The sequence below is a fragment of the Sorghum bicolor genome, chromosome 2 (genome assembly GCF_000003195.3).
Source record: "Sorghum bicolor cultivar BTx623 chromosome 2, Sorghum_bicolor_NCBIv3, whole genome shotgun sequence".
Taxonomy (NCBI): domain Eukaryota; kingdom Viridiplantae; phylum Streptophyta; class Magnoliopsida; order Poales; family Poaceae; genus Sorghum; species Sorghum bicolor.
Genome location: NC_012871.2, coordinates 20,678,712 through 20,694,489, shown reverse-complemented (window position 1 = coordinate 20,694,489; position 15,778 = coordinate 20,678,712). Strand labels below are relative to the sequence as shown.

General features: G+C 39.9%; 1 protein-coding gene across 1 annotated transcript; it reads left to right on the top strand.

Moving 5' to 3' along the window:
* On the top strand, nucleotides 169-4,086 carry LOC8061706. The gene is made up of 6 exons (XM_021454837.1): nucleotides 169-372; nucleotides 450-499; nucleotides 894-1,026; nucleotides 1,394-1,438; nucleotides 2,729-3,232; nucleotides 3,315-4,086. The coding sequence occupies exons 5-6, from the start codon at nucleotides 2,729-2,731 to the stop codon at nucleotides 3,594-3,596; spliced, it is 786 nt and encodes a 261-aa protein (XP_021310512.1). The 5' UTR covers nucleotides 169-372; nucleotides 450-499; nucleotides 894-1,026; nucleotides 1,394-1,438; the 3' UTR covers nucleotides 3,597-4,086.

The following is a 15,778-nucleotide window of genomic DNA, read 5'->3' as shown; positions in this document are numbered from 1 at the left end:
GCCCATGAAGTCGAGGATGGAGGCCCGCTTCTCTATGTTTTCCTCGGGGAACAAATCCACGACTCATTAGCTCGGGAGGGTTTCCCCGTGCGCTCGCGAGCCGCGCGGCTCCTCTTCTTCCCCTCGCGACGCCGCAGGCTCCGCCGCCGCTCGCCTAGGTTCTCCAGGCTCCGCCGACGGGCTCCATCCAGATCGAGACGGGGAAGCTCACCGCATCACGGCGAGTCGCCTCCGCCCTGGCATCTCATCGACGCTGCCCCGACATCCCATCGACGACGCGCCGGCATCCCATCGCCCCCACCCTGGCACCCCGTCTCCTCTGCCCTGGCTTCCCGTCGCCTGTGCCATCTCGTCGTTTTGGTCAAGCCAACAGTGAGCCCGACATCTCTTCTCACGCCAACAGCGCCTCCTGCTAGGGTTTTGAGTTTCTTGACTCTCACTTTTCACAGGTTGTTTCTCTAGATCCAGCGCCTGGCCACTTGCCTCGTTCCAAGATCTGGTAAGTCCTTCCTCCCTTCTCCTTGTTCCTCCCTAGATTGAGCTTTCTGTGACTTGGATGTGTACCTATTGTAATGTTCATTTGTGAGTTGGTGTTTGTGTTCAGAACACCACTGCAATAGAGTAGGATGACATGTTTGGGTAACGTCCAAAAAGCTTATGCACTAGACAAAAAGCTCGTGCTGCATGCTCCACATCCGTAACAATTTAGCTTCTTGCACCGTTTGTAGAATAGTTTTCATCCAGTTCATAAGCAAAGCATCAAATATTGTAAGCTTAAATTAGGACATGTATCCCATGAATTCATTTTGCCTTTCGAAGATATTATTTTCATTTTGGGTTGGGAACTTGGGATTAATGAACTAGTCTCTGGCCTGTTTCAAATTTGTAACCAGATTCTGTCGGGAGAGATTACACATCGTGGGGTTTATATTCTGCAAGTGTAACCAGATTCCGCTAGTGTCAGAAGATTCTGCAAGTGATCAGCCGCAATCCCGCAAATCTACTTCAGCTCTAACATTATCTCAGGTTTTTTGCTTTTGCTCACATATTTGATTATGCTATATATCTGATTCGAGTTGTCGTTGCTGCCACAGCAAAAGTATTTAGTTTTCCTAATCTTACCTCCCAAGTATGAATTAGACTATATTATGTAGTAAATTTCTGCTCTAAGGTGGGGTCTACATAAACTGCTTCCAACTTGGATGATAATGATGATTCACATGCTTTTGCCTTTATAGAGTTCTATCATATAAGTGGAAATATTTTAAATAGCATTCGTGCTTTCTGTATGGTAGAATTGGTGCTCTTTGAAAAGAGTTCACAGGCTGTTTCCCGCAAGATATGTCACTACCAAAGAAATGCCTGAATTTATAAGGGCATGATGCTTTTGCAGGAGTGATTTTCTGCTGCTCTTGGGACGAGGTGACACTGGTGTCAGGTTAGTTCCCCTACTGTTGCCTGTTGCATCTATTGTTTTTTCTGCTTTCTAGTTTGTCTGTATGGCTGCATCTGTTATTTTTTCCTACTTTATTAGTCTATCTGTATGATGTGCCTCTCGAATAACCAGTTGCTTTGAAAGATAGTACTAGTAGTACTAGTGGTACTTGTAAATGTTTTTTGCCCACTAGTTAATCATGGGGCAATAATAGTTGAAGTTTATTTTCTATGATGTGCTTGAGTTTATTTTTCATGAGAAAACCGATGCTTTGCATATCCTTTTTTTGGTGAGATTGATTTGTTGCACGTCTGTGTCACCAAATGAAACAAAAACTCATATGTATACTTGATCTGGATTCTTTATGCTTATTTTTTTGATTGTATTGGTAGTTTTACCTGTTTTTTTATTCTCTTTGTTTTTGCTGATTTGGATGCACTTCTTTTTGGCATCGACTCAGCATGCATGGCAGTCTGCATTGTCTTATATATTATGAATAGATAGCCTGTCGGCCCCGAGGTAAATAGAAACTGACACTCTACTCCATATGGCCACTAAAATATATACTTAGGCTGAATCTACTTGTGCATGCTTAAGGACATAACATCTCTTATATGCTATAGCTAAAATGAGGTCATTTTTACTTATAAGTATTCAATAATAAAATACAACAACAAACCATGATAATAAGCTACTCCGTAATATAATTATGTATATAAACACACTCATAATCTAGTAGCAATTTCTCAACATCTAGAGATATACCAGCTTAGCCAAGTAAATAAATCATTTCAGTTAATATTTTGCATGTGCATATGCTAGAATAACTTTTTTTGATTGAAATATGCTAGAATAACTAGTTAGAAAAAATGGTTAGTAAGCTAAGATTGAGTCGATAGACTCAGCACCTCGATATATAGACAGACTGAAAGTTTATGAAATTGACAAAAAGGTACTCTTTGCTGACAATAACTGTTGCATCTGTTATTTTTTGCTTTTTGTTGGTGTACAATGATTCTTGCTGCATTAGAAGTAATGGAATTTTGTGGATACTCTTTTGGATTTCTACTAGCAGTTTTTTATCTGCTTTCTAGTCTATCTGTATGGATCGTTGAAGCGTGAGAGGCATATGATGTTCTTTTGGTCACTCTTGATTTCTAGTCTATTTTGTGGATACTCTTTTGATCACTGTGATTTTTTGTGTTGTGCTTGAGTTTAATACATACGAGTATTGGCCTTGTGCCTTTTATTTTATGTATATGTAATGATATAATTTCATATATGCAACACTAGATGGCTTCTTGGGAAGACCTTGCTAGGAATTTTTTGTTGGAAGAGGAAGAAGAAGATGAGGAGCTATTCTTTGTTCTTCTCCCTGTTATAATGCCCTTTCTCGAAGAAGAGAAAACACCTGAGCATACCTCTTCTCTTCCTGGAGCTAAAAAAGTTAAAGAGATCCTCGAAGGGCACGAGAATTGGTGCAAGGTAGAATTTAGGATGGAGACTGAAATATTTAGAACTATAGCAAACTTTCTCAGAGCCGAGAACTTGCTACGTGACACACGTGGCATGAAGATTGAGGAGCAACTTGGACTTTTTATGTTCATGCTCTCTCATAATGCAAGCACAGATAGGCTAAAGAAGGAGTTTCAACATAGCGGTGAGACAGTGCATAGGAAAATAAATGAGGTCTTTGATATCATTCCAGCATTAATTCAAAGATTCATCAGACTTCCGAACCCAAGCAACACACACGTGAAGATTACATGTGACCCTAGATTTATGCCATTCTTTCAGGTCGGTTCATACATACAGTACACTTTCCTTAATACCATTCCTAAATACAATCCAAATCTTCAGTAATTTTTCTTACCTGCAGAATTGCATAGGTGCTATTGATGGTACGCATGTCCCAATCACAATTGGACAAGACAAGGCCAGTCCCTATAGAAATAGGAAGGGAACACTATCGCAGAATGTAATGTTTGCTTGTGACTTTGACCTGAAGTTTACTTTCATCTCATCTGGTTGGGAAGGATCCGCATCAGATGCAGGAGTGTTGCGGTCTGCTCTTAGCAAGGGGTTTACTGTGCCGGCTGGTAAATTCTATCTTGTAGACGGTGGATATGCAAACACACCATCATTCCTTGCTCCCTACTGAGGAGTTAAGTATCATCTCAGTGAGTTTAGGAGACGTGGCCAGAGGGGAAATGCATATGCCAACTACAAGGAATTGTTCAATCATCGGCATGCAATTCTTCGAAATCACATTGAGAGGGCCTTTGGGGTTCTTAAAAAGTGGTTTCCAATCCTGAAAGTGGGGACACATTACCCAATTGAATCCCAAGTTAAGATTCCAGCAGCAGCTGCTATGTTTCACAACATCATTAGAGGGTTGAATGGGAGTGAAGAGTGGTTTGACTTCCTACGTGATAATATCAACCCATCAGATTATGTCGACTTGCCAGAGGGAGACACTAACTACCCAAGTGAGATGGAATCAAACCATGGAAATATCCTACGAGACCAGATAGCCCATCAGATGTGGGTTGCCTACCATGTGTAGGATAGTAGTGTTAGGAATGTAATTTATCAGTTCTGAGTTATGTATTTCAATAATACATTCTATGACGCAACATTCTATAATAAGTTCTCCAATACATTCTATAATATGTTATGAGTTATGTATTTTTGTGTGATGTAATATTGTGTAATAAATTCTTCAATACATTCTATAATATGTTATGAGCTATGTATTACTGTAATAAATTACTTGCAGCAATGTCGAAGGAAAGGGCTACATAGAACTCTAGATATGAAAAAGGGCTTGTTGACATTATGAGGGATAATGTGAACATCCCCTTGTTCAGGGGTCAGAATGGATGGACCGTAGAGGGTTGGAGAAGTATCTCTGAGAAGGTTACCCAAATGTATCCTTTAGCACGCTTCACAAAGCAGTAGCTGCAAGAGAAGGAGAAGGAGCTAAAGGGCAGTTGCAAGGCAATACATGTAGCGAGAAAGGAAAGTGGTGTTGGCTGGAATGACACATTGGCCATGGTCATTGCGGAACCAGAAAAATGGAAGAAACTGATCAGTGTAAGATTTTTTCACTAAACCAAAAAATTGTTGCTATATTCTAGTTGCAAGCACTAACTACAATGTTGTCTTGGTATGAAATAGGATAATGGAAATATGGCTAAGTTTCAGAAGAAGCCGTTTCCTTTACATCATTGTATGCTGGTATATTATTTGAATCTTCTCTTTAAAAATTTGTAGTATTGATGTAGTGTTTGAAACATGTATAGATTGATTTCATCCCATTAAAAAATAGTATGCCTATAGTTGAAGTATAACTGTGCACTATTTTTTTGCATAGAAAGTGTTGCTACAGGAGATCTAAACTTCACATCAACTGAGCACTTGCTGCCTGCTCCCGCTGCTCCCCTTGTTCCTATTGTTGGCCCAGCTGCTCCAGCTGCTCCCGCTGCTCCAACTGCTCCCACTGCTCCTGCTGCTCCAGCTGCTCTTGCTGATGGCACAAGTCTAACTACTCCTTTTGATGGGCTAGACATCTCAAGTGCATACAATGAAGCTCAGTCTATAGGAGATTCTATGCGAGAAGCGAGTGGTGGGAGAAAGCGTAAGCAAAGTCTTGGTGCTGCTATTGATGGTTTTGTGCAGTTTAAGAAGACACAAACAACTAAAACCATGAAAGCTCTTGAGGAAAAGAAGAAGCAAGATGAATAATTTTCAGTCGACAAGTGTCTCGATGAAGTTGATGCAATGCAGCTTACTGATGTGCAGAAGGCATATACTATGAACGTCTTCAAATCTGAGATTGATAGGGAGGTATTCATGAAAATGAAAAACAAAAATGTTCGCTTGATTTGGCTCAAACAGCAGATTAGGTAATGTTTTGCTGCCACTCGATTAGTTTACTTTGTGTGCCTTAGCTGCTAATGCTTTTCCTTGTGCTTACTTGCAGTGCTATCAGTGGAGGCAATATTTGAATTGAGAAAAAAAAGGCAGTTGCAGTCATTGTATGCAGGTATATTGTTTGAATCTGCCCTTGTATACATGTCTGATTGGAGATCTTGTCTGATTGAATTTGAATTTGTTCTGCTGTGTTACGTTCCTTCTTTAATTTTTGACATCATTGTTAGTTACCCAGTGGTAGATTTTACACCTGTTTTTATGCCAGTTCTTTTGCATCTGTAGCTAGCTGCTCGATTTGGTCATCAGTTCCTAGATAAGAAAACAAAAACATTTCTTCTAATCACTAATTGCTAGAGTAGATCCATTCACAGTGATAGTTACTGATGTAAGCTTAGGGGGCAGAGATGGAGCACCATTCAGTCAATTCAGCCCATATCAGTTTCAGTTCAGTGAGCTGTTGTTCACAACCTTACATTTGTTTTTTTAGAGCCATACACATTCATGTTTATTTTTTAGAACCATACACATTCTTGTTTACTTTAGGTATGTCTGGAGATGCTAATGTTTTTCCTTGTAGAGCTCTTGGTGGAAGCAATTTACGATTTGAGAAGAAAAATACAAATGTTGTTCCTATGAGAAGCTTATATAGACTTTTTTCCCTCGAACCTTGCTTATGAAAAGGAGTTAAACAATAATTTAATCTAGTGCCAAAGTTCTTGGTCAAAAAAATATTGTTTTATTTATCATTGTCTATTTAGATGTGTGGTATGGAGATGACTTTGACTTGGTGATGACTGGACTAGCTGGTTGGACATTTGGTGATGACTGCATGTTTTGTTATGTTACTCCTTGATTTATGCTTTGAAATATCTATGTATTTGTATAGATATGGGTCTATGCCAGCTATTTTTCATGATTTTGTGGTTCTGACATAGATCAGCGGTGAATTTGTATAGTATTTTACTTTTTCTGATTTTTCTTTGATTTTTCAGATATTTGAGACATTATTTTTTATTTTATTTTCTTCATCTGTACTGGCTTTGACACGCTTGCCAAACAGCAGCAGGGATGTTACCCCATGCGTGGATTCCTCCCCCACGGTGGAGGTGGGAATCAAAAGTCCAAATAATTCCACGTAGGGAAAATCATTCCAGGGCAGATTTTCTTTTGCTACCAAAGTAGGCCTACCGGGACAGTCAGGTGCCGATGAGTCGAGGAGGACAGTGGATTGTCGGCACACGGCGGCAGCGCTCCTCAGGGGAGGTGTTCAAAACCCCTTTTGGCATTTTCACATTTTCCTCCATTTTGCGTTTGAAAATTTCATGACCCTCATGAGTCAAATATTCTCAATTTTTAAATAATAATATTAACACTTGTATCATTAAATAGGTTTACTATGTGAATTGATAATAGATTAGATGGTTGGATCTATTGTGGTGGAAACATGTTCACCCAGGTCTTGCATTTTTCTAGATTTATTCTAGGATTTAACGATGTTATACTTTTAATAGTAGGTGATGTATTCGTCAACAGCGAGATGTCTATGGTGTCTTCTTCGAAGGTGTTCATAGGGGTAGGGTGTGTGTATTTATAGATGTGAGTGTGCACTCATGTATATGAGCATCTGCATCTGTAACTGGGTCTTGCAAAAAAAGGTTTACTATAAAAAATACAAAATATAATTCATTTAATCGTATATTTGATATACTCCCTCTGTCTCATAATAAGTGTCATTTTAGGTTTTCGTGTCACGTTTTTTACCCGATTTATAGAAAATACGTGCAATATTTGTATCTCTAAAAAATTGTTAAAAAACTAGACTTAAAGATTTTTTTCATTGATACTAATTGTAATAGAATCGTCCAATTTATAAGAGCTTAAGTACCTCAGCAACCATTTAGGCAGTCAAACTGATATACTTGAACCCATATAAACCCGGTAGTCTGATGAGACCTCGAAAGATCGCATTCTAACCAACATACAACCAAGATCGTACATGATTAAGCATTTCAATCACAGATTACATACTGTAAGTGCATTCGCCCCCGATGTGGGTTTTGATAATTGATGACAATCAAATTAGGAACTAACATGTTTATCAAGTGTAATCTACAGGTGCTAGTTCATTGATGGAATCAAACAAACACATTTGGTGAATCACAGCACCCCCAAATTTTTCCTTGTCTAAGCGACGTTTCAACTCAAGAAGCTACCTAGTTTTGTTTCTTGGTTGAGTTATAGGAAACGACGCACTATCAAGAGGGATGCAAATTGAGTTGGTAATGCTCAGGTCATCTTAGCTTTTGCGCTTGAGGGACACACTTGCACGCACAAACAACTAGGAATTTTCTTCTCTGCCAGGGTGAGCCGGTAGTACCGGCCCTCAAGGCCGGTGGTACTGGCAGTGCCAGTCCTTCTCCTGAGTTTTGCGAGAAAATGAACTACGGTAGTACCGGGCTTTGACCGGTGGTACCGGTGAAACGCCGGTAGTACCGGCAGGCCAAATTTCCGCAGAACTGCTGAATGCGGGAATTTGAATTGCCGGTGGTACCGGCTCAAGGCCGGTAGTACCGGTAGACCTTTTTCTCGCATCTTCCACAACCTTCTCTCGTTTAGATCTAAGGACGCCGGTGGTACCAGTGGTTACACTGGTAGTACCGGCAGGTGTTCAGTACTCTAGTATAAATAGCTCTCTCCTCTTTTCTAACCGTTGTCTTGCTCATTCTAGCTATTCCACATCTGAGAAAACAGTCCCCAAGCTTTGTCTCACCCACTCTCTCTCCCTCTTGCTCCTAGACTTCACTTCTTGAGAGATTCGAGCTAGAGAAGTGAGATTAGAGATTTGGGAGCTTCGATGTGTGACTGAGCACTCGGTTCCTCGTCTTGCCGGTTTGGTTTGCATTTGTTACTCTTGGGTTCTTGGAACCCTAGCCGGCTAGGCGTTCTTCATGGTTGCTCATGTTGATTCATTTGTGAGGGCACCCCAAAGTGTTTGTATTACCCCTTGATTCTTAGTGGAATTATCAAGCTAACCTTTGTGGTTGCTTGAGGAGGAGACCTAAGTGGTCGGACCTTCGTGGTCACCTCAACAACGGGGACGTAGGAACTCCTCAGTGGAGATTGCCGAACCTCAAGAAAAATACCTTGTCTTGTTGTGGCGGTAGCTTCGACTACCCTTGGTCTTGTGTTCTTTGTGTTTTTTCTCTTCCCACTCTTTAACAGGTAAACAAGGGTCGATCTACGTTGTGGAGAAGAACCAAGCTAAGGAATCTTCAACAACATCCTCTCCTACATCTAGAAAAGTGGGATAACACTCAGATCTGAAATCTAAGCTCATCTTACTCTGATTTCATAGCTATCTTAGGGAGTCGGTAGTACCAGTAGTTTGCATCGGTAGTACTGGCTGTCTTACACCAGTAGTACCGGCCCAAACTGTCGGTGGTACCGACAGGCATTTAACATCCGCAACTTGAGTTTTTTAGTTTCAGGTTTTTAGATACGCCTATTCACACCCCCTCTAGGCCAATTAGATCCTTTCAATTGGTATTAGAGCAAGGTTCCTCGTACAAATGCTTCACCACGTGTGGAGCAACTTTGGCCAAGATGGATCCAACAACTCAACAACAAATCGTTGAGGAAATCACAGCACAGATCACAGCGTCCTTGCAGCTGCAGCAGAAAGAGCAAATGAAGAAGATGCAAGAAGAGCTAGACAAGATGAAAGAACTCCTAGGTAAAAGGAATCACGAGTTGGATAGTGAAGGTGGAAATGAAGATGCTAGCAAGGTGTCAAAGACCTACAACAAAACTGGGTTTGATTACAGCAGCTCATGCAAGAATCCAACATTGCCGATGATCAACCCCGAAACGCCACCTCCATTTGATGGTATAAGGTACACCGATTGGGCTCATAGAATGAAGTTACACCTCATTGCCGCAAGATGCTGGGAAGTAGTGGACATTGGTGTGAATCCACCGCAAGATCCAAATGAGTGGACTCCCGAAGATGAGAGAGACTTTCATCTTAATGCAACAGCTGCCACCTTGATCCTACAATGTCTTACCCCAGAGGACAACAACAAAGTAAATGGTATGGTGAATGCTAAGCAAATTTGGGACACCTTGAAAGTGTCATTTGAGGGAGACAAAAGTGTAAGAGTAGTAAACATTGAGCTCTTACAAAGTAAGATTGAGAACTTTTGCATACTTGAGGGAGAAACAACAAAAACCATGTTTGATAGATTCATGTCATTGATCAATCAAATTAGAGCACTTGGAGCAAAAACATGGGATGATAACTCTGCAGCAAGAACAATTTGTAGAGTGTATAGACAAAGGAACAACATGCTTGCATCCGTCATCATGGAGAAAGACAACTATCACACTATGTCTTCTCAAGAAATGCTAGCAAAGTTGATGCACCATGAAGTCTTGGATGATGAAGCCAAAGAAGCCCTAAATCAAAGGAAGAACATAGCACTCACCGCTTCACATGGAAGTGAGTCAAGTCATTGTAACAAAGGATGTTGTGAGCATAAGCACAAAGATGATGATGATCTTGATGAAGAACCAGCCATGCTAGTGGAAAATTACAAGAATTTTCTAAGAATGAAGAAAGAGAAGATGAGGAGATATGGAGGAAACAAACCATATAGGAAGAGCTTTTGCTATGAGTGTGGTGACACCGGCCATCTTGCAGCTGATTGTCCCAACAAAGGAAAGAAGTCAAGGTACAACAAACAAAGTGACAAGAAGTACAAGGACAAGAAGAAAGGGGAAGCACACCTCGGGCAAGAATGGCAATCGGACAGTGACAGTGATGATGATGATGATAATGAGAAGAAGAGTATGGCTGCCATCGCCGTACAAGAAAGATCTTCCTCAACCAAGATCTTCACCAACAATGCCTCATCCACCGCACTCATCTCCGACACCCACTCATCGCCTAGGCTCTTTGCCAATCTCTCCGATGACGATGATAACTCTCGTACATGCCTTATGGCAAAAGGAGACAAGGTACAAATTGACTCCTCTCCTCAAACCACTAGTGATTGTGATAGTGATGATGAAGATGATGAAAACTATGCTACAAATCTCATTAAGAAATATGGTAAAACTGCTGCAACTAAAATTCTAAAGCTAATATACACTAATGACAAGCTTGAGTCATGCATCGAGTCGCAAGGGGAATTGTTCCTAGAGGAAAGGGAGAAGAACCAAGGGCTCAAAGTATGTCTCTCCAAGGAAAAGGAGAGGGTTGGGAAATTGGGTGTAGAATTGTCTCTAGTCAAAGACTCCATTGAGCGATTGACTAAAGAACATTCCTCACTCAATGGCTCTTTGGCTAGCCTAAAGAATGATCATAGTTTGGCTCAAGAAAGCCTCACAAGCTTGACAACAAAATATCATGAGCTTGAACTAAACTATGAAAAGCTTTGGTCTAGCACCTCTGCCGCCTCCAAGGATTCAAAGGCGTCTACAAGTAAAAGCTGTGAAAGATGCATAAATGTTGATATAAATGCATGTGCCACTAACCTTGATGACTTAGCCAAGAAGGACAAAGAGATTCAAAGACTGAACACTATTGTCAAGATTGGTTGCAAGTGCAAAGACAAGCAACCGGCAAATGTGTTCAAGGCATCAAGGCACCCCATAATCAAGGATGGCCTTAGATATAATCGGTACAATGGTAAGGCCAATGGAAGAAACATGATAAATGGGGTGGCTTGTGTGAAGTTCAACAAGAGTGTGCCTCTTGTTGACCTTATTGATAAGGTGAACAGTGTTGCCACTCCTACAATTCCACTTGCAAACAACAAGAGCATCAAGAGGAAGCAAGTGGAAGTGTCCAAGCAACAAGCACCTATCTCACGCAATCACATTTGTGACTAGATGTGTTGTTGGGATAAGGATGGCAAGATTGTTGTGAAATATGTGGGCGCCCTCAAGAAGAGACAAATCTTGAGGAGTGTTTGGGTGCCCAAATCTTATGTGTCTAACCCCCTAGGTTCCAACTCGGGACCTAAACCAAAGGCTTAATCTTCTTTTGCAGGTCTATTCCTCCGGTGGGCCAAGTTGGGTGCTTGATAGTGGATGCACCAATCACATTGTTGGGTATTCTTAACATCATTACCAAAAGTAGACTAAGTTCTCTAAATCTAGTAACGGTGCCAAAAATGCCAAACCTATCCCTCACACCACTTAAGCCAAGTTGTCATCCCCAGCATGACATGAGAGACGCGGTATTGAAATATGCAATTGCTCTTTTAAATAAATAATGAATGGGATCTGCAAGCGCACAGATTAATACCGATGTAGCATTTTAACCGGGAAGTATTCCAGGTATCGTTATTTATATTTTTACCACTAGGAAGGGATTAACAATCATCAATATTGATTACAGAATAGAATATGAGATTGAGCATCTATCATTGCACGTATAATTGAGAACATTTATCTAACTCTTCATACAAGGATAAGTGTCAGATAAAAGATATATGAAATAATAAATAGTGACAAAGATAATTAATCTGATCAGCCACATATAAATATGATAAGCACCTCAATTAGATACTCTAGAAAGTCATTAGCATGGTATTAGAACGAACTACATGAATATTCCCTAAGTTATTCTCAACTATATAGTCTAGCATATCATAGTTAGTGCAAGCATACTTAGCAATCATTGTGAGACAAGACTACGCCCATGCATAGTGATATTAGCAAGGTAAATGAGAAACATAGCAATCACTCCCCTGTAATAATATTGCTCTGCCAGCCCAATACACGAGAGGGGGACTATATAAGAATCAATGAAGCTGTCACTATCACGAACTACCCCACGATCTGGCATATTGGGTACAATCGCAGATAAATACGGTATAAGCACCACGCCTACACAATATCTATCATTTACCCATGGATCCGATGGATAAACGCTATACGATCCTAAGCATGTATATAAATCCAATCTAACTAAGCCAAGTACATAACTATGATAAACTAAGAACAATATAATCTTGAATATAAGCAAGTAGAGCAAAGTCATAAGCAATATATTGAAGTAGAACAAAGTCATATTCATAATATTGAAGAACAAAGATAATTAGAAGAACAATTAGAAGCACAATTAGAGAATTACCAAGAATCCTCTTGACAGATCCAGAAACCAATCGAAGATTGACTCCTTCTAGTTCTAATCCTATGTAGCTATGCTAATCTAGATATCTAATTGATGTGGTGGCTCTAATCTTGATCAGAGGCTTCTTCTCCCTTGAAGAACAATGAATTAGGGTTGAGAGGCTCTCTCCTCCAGGGGCCAGGGGGTCTGGTTTTATAGTCCCTTCAAGTGAATATGGGCCGTTGGATCAAACCGACATAGATTGTATGGTTTAGATTCAACCTTTAGGTCGGTGGAGATCTCCCACGAAGCAGAGTCCTGATTGGACTCAGGGAGGGGGCGGGCGCCTAGGGCAGGAGGGCGGGCGCCCTGCCTGTGGCCCCGTTTCGCCTCCGCTTCGGTCTCGTGGCTTCTGGAGTCTTCTTGATGTAAGATAATTGCGCGGCACGTTAATATCTCTATGTAATCCCGACGTGTGGGCCTTTCTTCCGTATTTCCTAATAACCCGCTGCAGAAATAGACAAACACCAAAACTCGTGGAATTCTGTCAGATAAAACCCTAAGTCTAGATGTTGATTTCATTTGGATCCTTTTCTTTATTTATTTGATAATTAAATTTGATACTTAAGGACCGTTAACAAACTCCCCCAAGCTTACCTCTTGCTCGTCCCTGAGCAAGGATAGACTCATCTATGGATCATATGTTGTTGCAATATCTTTAAAAATTTACGGTACACATGCTTTTTAAATAAGATCTTATCTCTGAGTTAGAGTAAACTGTCAAGACTTAAAACTTACTTACTTTACCTTTACCATGGGACTTATAACCGTCACTTCTATCTTGAGTAGTTAAAAGATAGAATAGTCTAGTCAAGTGCCATGTCTCTTATTCTTGATCAGCTATAGCTCTGGTGCTTTTGCAGATTTTCAAATAAAACTCAGAGATTCCTTGTATGATTCTCTCATATCTCTCTTTTGTGGTATTTCTGGATCCTTACCAAGGCAGTGATGGTATATGCCTTCTCTCAAGATATGTAGTATTTGTGGTATAAAGCATAGTGACATTATCTTATCTCTCACCCTACTCTAATAAGGCTTTAATATCTGGAGCTCATAGGTGGGAGATAAAGTATACATACTTACAAGACATTTATTGTATAGTCAAACCATGGATCAAAGTAACAAGTCAATAAGTTTAATCAAGATGTGCATGTGTGGCGAATGAATGGTGTATGGTGATGATGGTGGTAACAATGGTGAAAACAATGGTGATGGAAGTCTAATTCTACTTTTGCTCTTTTGAGGGGATACATACCTTTCTTGCTTTTTGAAACTTTGTGAGGAGAATGAGATGCTCTATTTTTTTTTCTTTTCTCTCAGGTGGGTATCTTGTACCTCTAATTCTACTGTCGGACACTTGTCCATTTTTACCTCTCGTCTCACTTTTCTTTTCTTTCGAGGTTCCGAGCACTTGCTTCTTTTTATTTCCTCATTTTTTTTTCAGAGCACTCATCTCTTGAAATAATGTAGCAAGTGGTAGTAACAAGATAACTTGAGCATTTATTTCACAAGGGAAAAACAAAAATATTTTTGGCTATTCTCTCCCGAATTAGGAGTAGAATATTTTTAGGTGATTCTGGAGATGGAAATGAGTGGATATATGTGGATGGTACTTCCGGAGTAGAAGTAGCATATATGAGTGAACGTGCAAGTGAAATCTTGATTTAACCACATGACAAGCTCCTAAGGGTCTACACAGCTTGACCACACTCAATGCTCATAAGCAGTAAATAGTAATTGTATGGCTCAAAGTCTAGCAAGCATGTATATATGGCTGTGGTAGGAATTTAAAACTCTCATCATACAGGAACTCATCATGCAACATTTTTAAAGATTTTCAAAGATAAAATTTTCCAGAATTCTAGCATCTATAGGAACAGATAGACAGCAGCTCAACCTTCCCATATCGTATCCGTTAACAACTTAGACTTCAGATCAAGTTTTCATCCCACAAGTTTAGGTCTAGAGCAAGCCTTAAATTATAACAGTTATGTCTAAACTTGAGAGAGAACTTAAAATGTGCAAATTAGGCAGAGCAACTATTCATCATATCCATGCTTGAGTTTTATTTAGATACAGATTAGCATAGCCACTATATTTATTTATTAAACACACTAAGCAAAAAATATATATATATATAAGCATAAAATCTTTATTTGGTTTTCCATAGTTATGTATTTTAATATTCTAATATAATATAAGTATAAAGATAGATAGAAATACTTATCGGGATAAATGGGGGTGCTCTCCCCCAAGCTGAATTTTGACGTAATTTCTCTTGATGTAGCTAGCAGGTGGCAGAGGTGTATTTGAAAGTCAGCAGCATTCTGACAGCGATTAGAATGTCCTCCATCTGCTAGTCTTCTTGATTCTTAAATTCTGTGGAGCTCAAATAGACAACAAAGCTTGTGGAACTTGATTAAGTGTTAGAATAAATATCTAGCCTTTATCATGTTGAGACTCCTTAATAAATATTACTCCCTGTTTTTATATTTTCATTTTTATAGAGCAGAAAAGAAATATTTATTTTATTTTTATGCCACCACAGTGAATGTACTTATGGGTTTTATGCCACTCGTCTACTCACATGGGGCTTACTGTTTTTCACATTTTTATTTTCTTTTTAGGATAGCATGAACATGATTAACTAAGTAAACTAGTTGAAATAATTGAAAGGGAAATGATAACTACCAAGTTTACCTCTTGGCAAGGCGTTCGGTGTTTTTAAGTCCTCCGAACGGGACTCTCCGTTTTCTCAATTGTCCTGGGATTCGTTGGGTGGCGTAGTCGGTACTTCCGGCAGCGCCTCCTCTTCATGTATAGTTATCTTCTCTTTCCATACCTGACTTGGTGCTTTGGTCTCCTCAGGATAATTCTGTTTAAACTCTACGTCTTCTGACCTTATAACTTCTCCTTCGTAGTCTGCCCATCCGTCCTTGATGATCTGTCTCCTCTGGTTGCGGTTGCGTTGTTTTCTTACCTGCTTAGATTCTTCAACAATATAGTTAGGGTCAGTAAAATAACGGCGTACCTTCTCTGAGGGGAAGTGCATATGGACTTCTCTAGTTCCAATGTAGATAATTGCTTTCACGGTGCTGAGGAATGGTCTTCCAAGGATGATGGGTGGATCATACTCATCTTCTCCCATGTCAATAACTTGAAAGTCTGTGTAGACAAAATGATCGTCTATCTTGACTGGGACATCAGTTACTATTCCTTTAACTTCT

Bases quoted from the DNA above. Each gene is read 5' to 3' on its own strand.
- LOC8061706 (XM_021454837.1), top strand. From the start codon at position 2,729: ATGGCTTCTTGGGAAGACCTTGCTAGGAATTTTTTGTTGGAAGAGGAA. The intron at 3,233-3,314 runs GTCGGTTCATAC...TCTTACCTGCAG, and splicing joins GATTTATGCCATTCTTTCAG to AATTGCATAGGTGCTATTGA.